The sequence below is a fragment of the Octodon degus genome, unplaced genomic scaffold, assembly GCF_000260255.1.
Source record: "Octodon degus isolate 3935 unplaced genomic scaffold, OctDeg1.0 scaffold00051, whole genome shotgun sequence".
Taxonomy (NCBI): Eukaryota; Metazoa; Chordata; class Mammalia; order Rodentia; family Octodontidae; genus Octodon; species Octodon degus.
In genome coordinates, this window is record NW_004524627.1 from 13850180 (window position 1) to 13854478 (window position 4299).

At 35.4% G+C, this 4299-nt stretch overlaps 1 protein-coding gene and 1 non-coding gene across 2 annotated transcripts in view; one reads left to right on the forward strand and one right to left on the reverse strand.

Annotated features, from left to right (window-relative positions):
• The window catches only part of Fam124a (family with sequence similarity 124 member A), a 60205-nt gene that overhangs the window by 8411 nt on the left and 47495 nt on the right, over positions 1 to 4299 (forward strand). Inside the window, exon 2 of the mRNA XM_004633101.2 lies at positions 1613 to 1644. Within this exon, the coding sequence (XP_004633158.1) occupies positions 1613 to 1644 (32 nt within the window). The remainder of the gene's footprint in view (positions 1 to 1612; positions 1645 to 4299) is intronic.
• LOC111817217 lies at positions 3615 to 3721 on the reverse strand. Its single transcript, XR_002821464.1, has one exon. It is a non-coding gene; the product is annotated as a U6 spliceosomal RNA (small nuclear RNA).

Genomic DNA, 4299 nt, shown 5'->3' on the forward strand with positions numbered 1-4299 from the left:
CAAAGTGTAAATAAAGGACAGTTTTGTTGTGAAAAAAAGGGGGAAGGAAAATAAAAAATATATAAAATGTATACACAGGATAGTTAGGATAGATACACAGCTCTTTTCTCTTAGTTCATTCATTAAGAAAGGTTTGTACTAATATTGTCTTAGAAAAGATATCATGTCTGCCTCTTGTCCTCTGAATAACTACTACAAAGACAAAAATGTGCAATGTATCAATTATTGTAACTGTCCTACTCACCTGTTTGAAACTGTTTCATTGCTATTTTATTTTTTCTCATTAAAATGAATAAAAAATAAAATAAAAATAAATAAATAAACCAATAGAAATTAGAAGTATCTTAACTAATACACACACACACACACACATTCCCCTTCTTTCTTTTCTCCCTTATCTCATCCTAGTTGTTGTTTCTTTTAGAGCAATTTCTTTCCCTTTCACATATCTATTGTATGTTTCAAATTTTATTTACTCTTTCAGGTTCTTACACTAGGAGGACAACATGATGTGTACACACGTGGGTCTGATTTGTTTCACTTAGGAGTACTCCTAAGATTTAGCTATTATAGATTGAGCTACTATAAACATGGGTGCACGTAGATCGCTGTGGTATGATGTTTTCAGTTCTTCTGGAGAAATAGCGAGGAAGGGAATAGCTGGCTTGAATGAAACCTCTAATCCTAGTTTTTTGAGGAATCTCCACATTGACTTCTGCAGTGGTTGTACCAGTGCACGCAGCCACCAACAGTGGAGAAGGTTCCTTTTGTCCTAGACCCCTCCAGCAATTGGTAAGTGAAATAAATCAGACCCATATGTGCAAACATTGCATTGTCTTGCTAGTGTGAGGACCTGAAAGAGTATATAAAATCTGAAAGGTGCAAGAGAAACTCTGAAAGGGATAGTTTCTGTTCAATGGGAAGGAAAAACTGGGATGAGGAAAAGGACAAAAGAAGAAGGGCAAAGGATATATTCATGTATATATGCAGAATAGTTTGGATAATTGTACTGCTGATTTCTTCTGGCCTATTGAAAGAAGCAGTTAATGCTTAATTCTTTTAACAATTTATTTATTTGTTCTTTTTAATTTCTTATAACATTTTTTCTTACAAATTTTGCAGGTTTGTATCTGGTAACCTAAACAACTAATCTGAAAATAACATGCAACACAACAACCGTTGTTGAATTACTATTGATTTGTTTAATGAAATTTTATATCATTTCTAATTTTTTTTACCATTCTGTATTCTTTAAACATTAAAAAATAAATAAAAAGTCAGGCTCCCCCCCAATTCAAAGATCCAATCCAAAAATGGGCATCTGAGATGAATTCACTTCTCAGATGAAGAAATACAAATGGCAAATAATTACATGAAAAAATGCTCAACATCATTAGTCATTTGGGAAAACAAAGCAACCCTGAGATTCCATCTCACCCCAGAAGAAAGGGCTATCAAGAAACTATCATTTACTATGGTTTTTAATTGATGGCATTTTCTTTACCAGTTAAACACTGTTCACCACTGACTTTTAAACTTCTAGCTTAAATAAATCATTTGGATAAAGAAAAATGATATACAGACTTGCTAATACTGAGGTCTTGTGTTTCAGGTCCGACTACAGCCACCTGTCCTCTACCAGTAGTAAGTATCTTTTATTTTTTTTTCTTTTCAAAGTTTTATTGATAAACATATAGCAATGAGACAGTTTCAAATCAAATCGAAAGTACAGTTTCAACAAATAATACACTGCATACATTCTTCCTAGTGGTTAATTGCTGTACAAGATGCAGACTTGTGATCCTACTTACAAACACCATTAGAAAAAATCATTCTATTCATTAAGAGAATGCAGCTATATATCTATCCCAACCACTTTGAATACACAGATACAAAATGGACATTCATAGTTATACCCCAATTTTTTTTAAGTTCCGTTGTTGAATATTATAGGTGTGTAAACTCAGCAAAATATTCTGAAAGAGTACAGAAGCCCATAATATCATTGGGTCTTCTGTTTAACTGGCAATGTCAGAAATTATTGACCTGAGTCCCCCACAGCTCAACATAACAACATGGCTTTACTTCCTATATTTCATCTTCATACTTTTCTACTGGATGGTTAAGACCAAGGTAAAGCAGGACCTGTGCAACAAGAGTTGTAGCTTTTTGGTCTGACAAGGTCAGTGAAAGTAAGTATCTTTTAAATGTCCTTCAATTTTGTTGTAATAGTCTCACTAGGGACCAGTATCCTGAAGGCCATCTGTGTGGTGCACACTCTAGTAGGATGCACACACTAATCACTGGAGGAATCCTTGCAAAGAAGGCAAAAGGAACCTCAAACTCTGGGCTTATTTTCCTGGAGAGTTTGATTGTACCTTGTTTTCAGTACAAAATACACCTCTCTTTTCCTGCAGAAATTTAACTTGAGGCATGTACCCCAGCCTTTATCAGTTGCTCTTTTTTTATTTTATTGAGAAACAAATATCAATGAGACAGTTTCAAAGCTGACTAATAGGACAGTTTCAATAATTAATACATTGTGCATTGTTATCCTCTTAGTGGTTTTCCACTGTACAAGAAGCAGACAGGATATCCTGTCCCAACACTATTAGTAGAAATCTTTCTTCTCATTGAATTAAGTGAAAGTAGCTGTATATCTATCCTAACTATTCTGTATATACAAATACAAAATGGTCCTTCCTTTGTATCCCCTTTTTTTTTTGTTTAGTCCTGTCAGAGGTGGGAATTCCATTGCCATTTAAATATTGTAGGTGTGTGAATTCAGCAAAATAATCCAGTAAATCCAGTAGTCCATAATAGTAGTGGGTTATCCTCAGAAGTTATTGACTTGAGCCTTTTACAGCTCGTTGTATTAATATGGCTTTATTTTATTTTATTTTATTTTTTCCTTCCTCGAATGCCTTCAGGGCACTTTTTTTTGGCCAGCGGGAGAGTTGTGAGGTTCGAACTCCAGGAACCTGAGGCTGACAGCTTTGTGGAAGCAGCCACTGAAAGGACTGAGCTAGGGCCAGGCCCCCGGCTTTATTTTATATACCTCGTTTTTATACTTTTCTGCTGGATGGTTAAGACCAAGATAAAGCAAGACCTATATAACAAAGAAATGTAACTTTTGTATCTGATAAGGTCAGTCAAGTACCCTCAGGATTTATCCTGTAACCCTGCACCACACTTTGTAGATCCTTTGTCAGTGTCAGCCATGTGGATGAGTCACGGCCATTGCTTGACCAATTTGCCTTCTGTGAAAGCCTGAGAGAATGTTTTCTCTCCATGTGACTCTCCTTAGGCACACTATACATCATCGATCACATTCCTCTGTGGCTCCATAATCTTCTTGATCAGAAAATTTGGGGCAAAACTGAGTTGCATGATGTTACAGTACAGATTCTCCTATGTCCTGTGTCTTCACTGACCTTGAAAGACTAGGGCCAAAATGTTGGCTGACTTTGCAGCCCTTCCTTTTCTCCAATTTTTGATCTGCAAACTTAGGTTGTTAACCCTCCAGAAGAGAAACTTATTATTACCCTGCAACATATGCAATTGAGTTTACCCTATCTGTCTAAATATCAAACATCTTAGGCATAACATGGAACAAAAATATGGAACACTTCACAAATTTGTGTGTCATACTTGTGCAGGGGCCATGCTAATCTTCTCTGATGGTTCCAATTTTTAGTATATGTGCTGCCGAAGTGAGCACTATCAGCTGCTTATAGAAACTTTTAGGAATACATTCTCCAAAGAATTTGATTAGCATGTTTTTTTTAGTTTCCCACTAATTTCTGCTAATGAAAAGCTCAGAGCATTACTGCTGTTTCTGTGATACAGCTCTAGCACCTCTTGGGGAAAAAAACTCTTCCCTTATAATTCTGCCTCTGCAGGGAAATATCACCCCCTCCCATTATAGAAGACACACCCATCTCAGACAAAAATCCTGCTAAGTGTGTTAACAACAACCCCAACATAGACTATAACAAGGCAATTTAGCTATCATTTCTCCACTTGAATGAAGCTAGAGGACATTTTTATCAGTCCATTTTTCTGTATTTATAATCCCTGCCTTATAGATGGTCATTATATGTGGTAAAAAGTGATTGGAAATATGTTTATAAAGACACTTTGAACATAAAAAGGTACTTACATTTAATATTAACCTACAAGTAGTACATTCATGAGAAATGATGTCTTTTGTCTGAATTTATTTTTTTTATTTTTTTTTTAGTATTTTTTAAATTTTTATTTATGTGTGTGTGTGTGTGTGTGTGTGTGTGTGTGTGT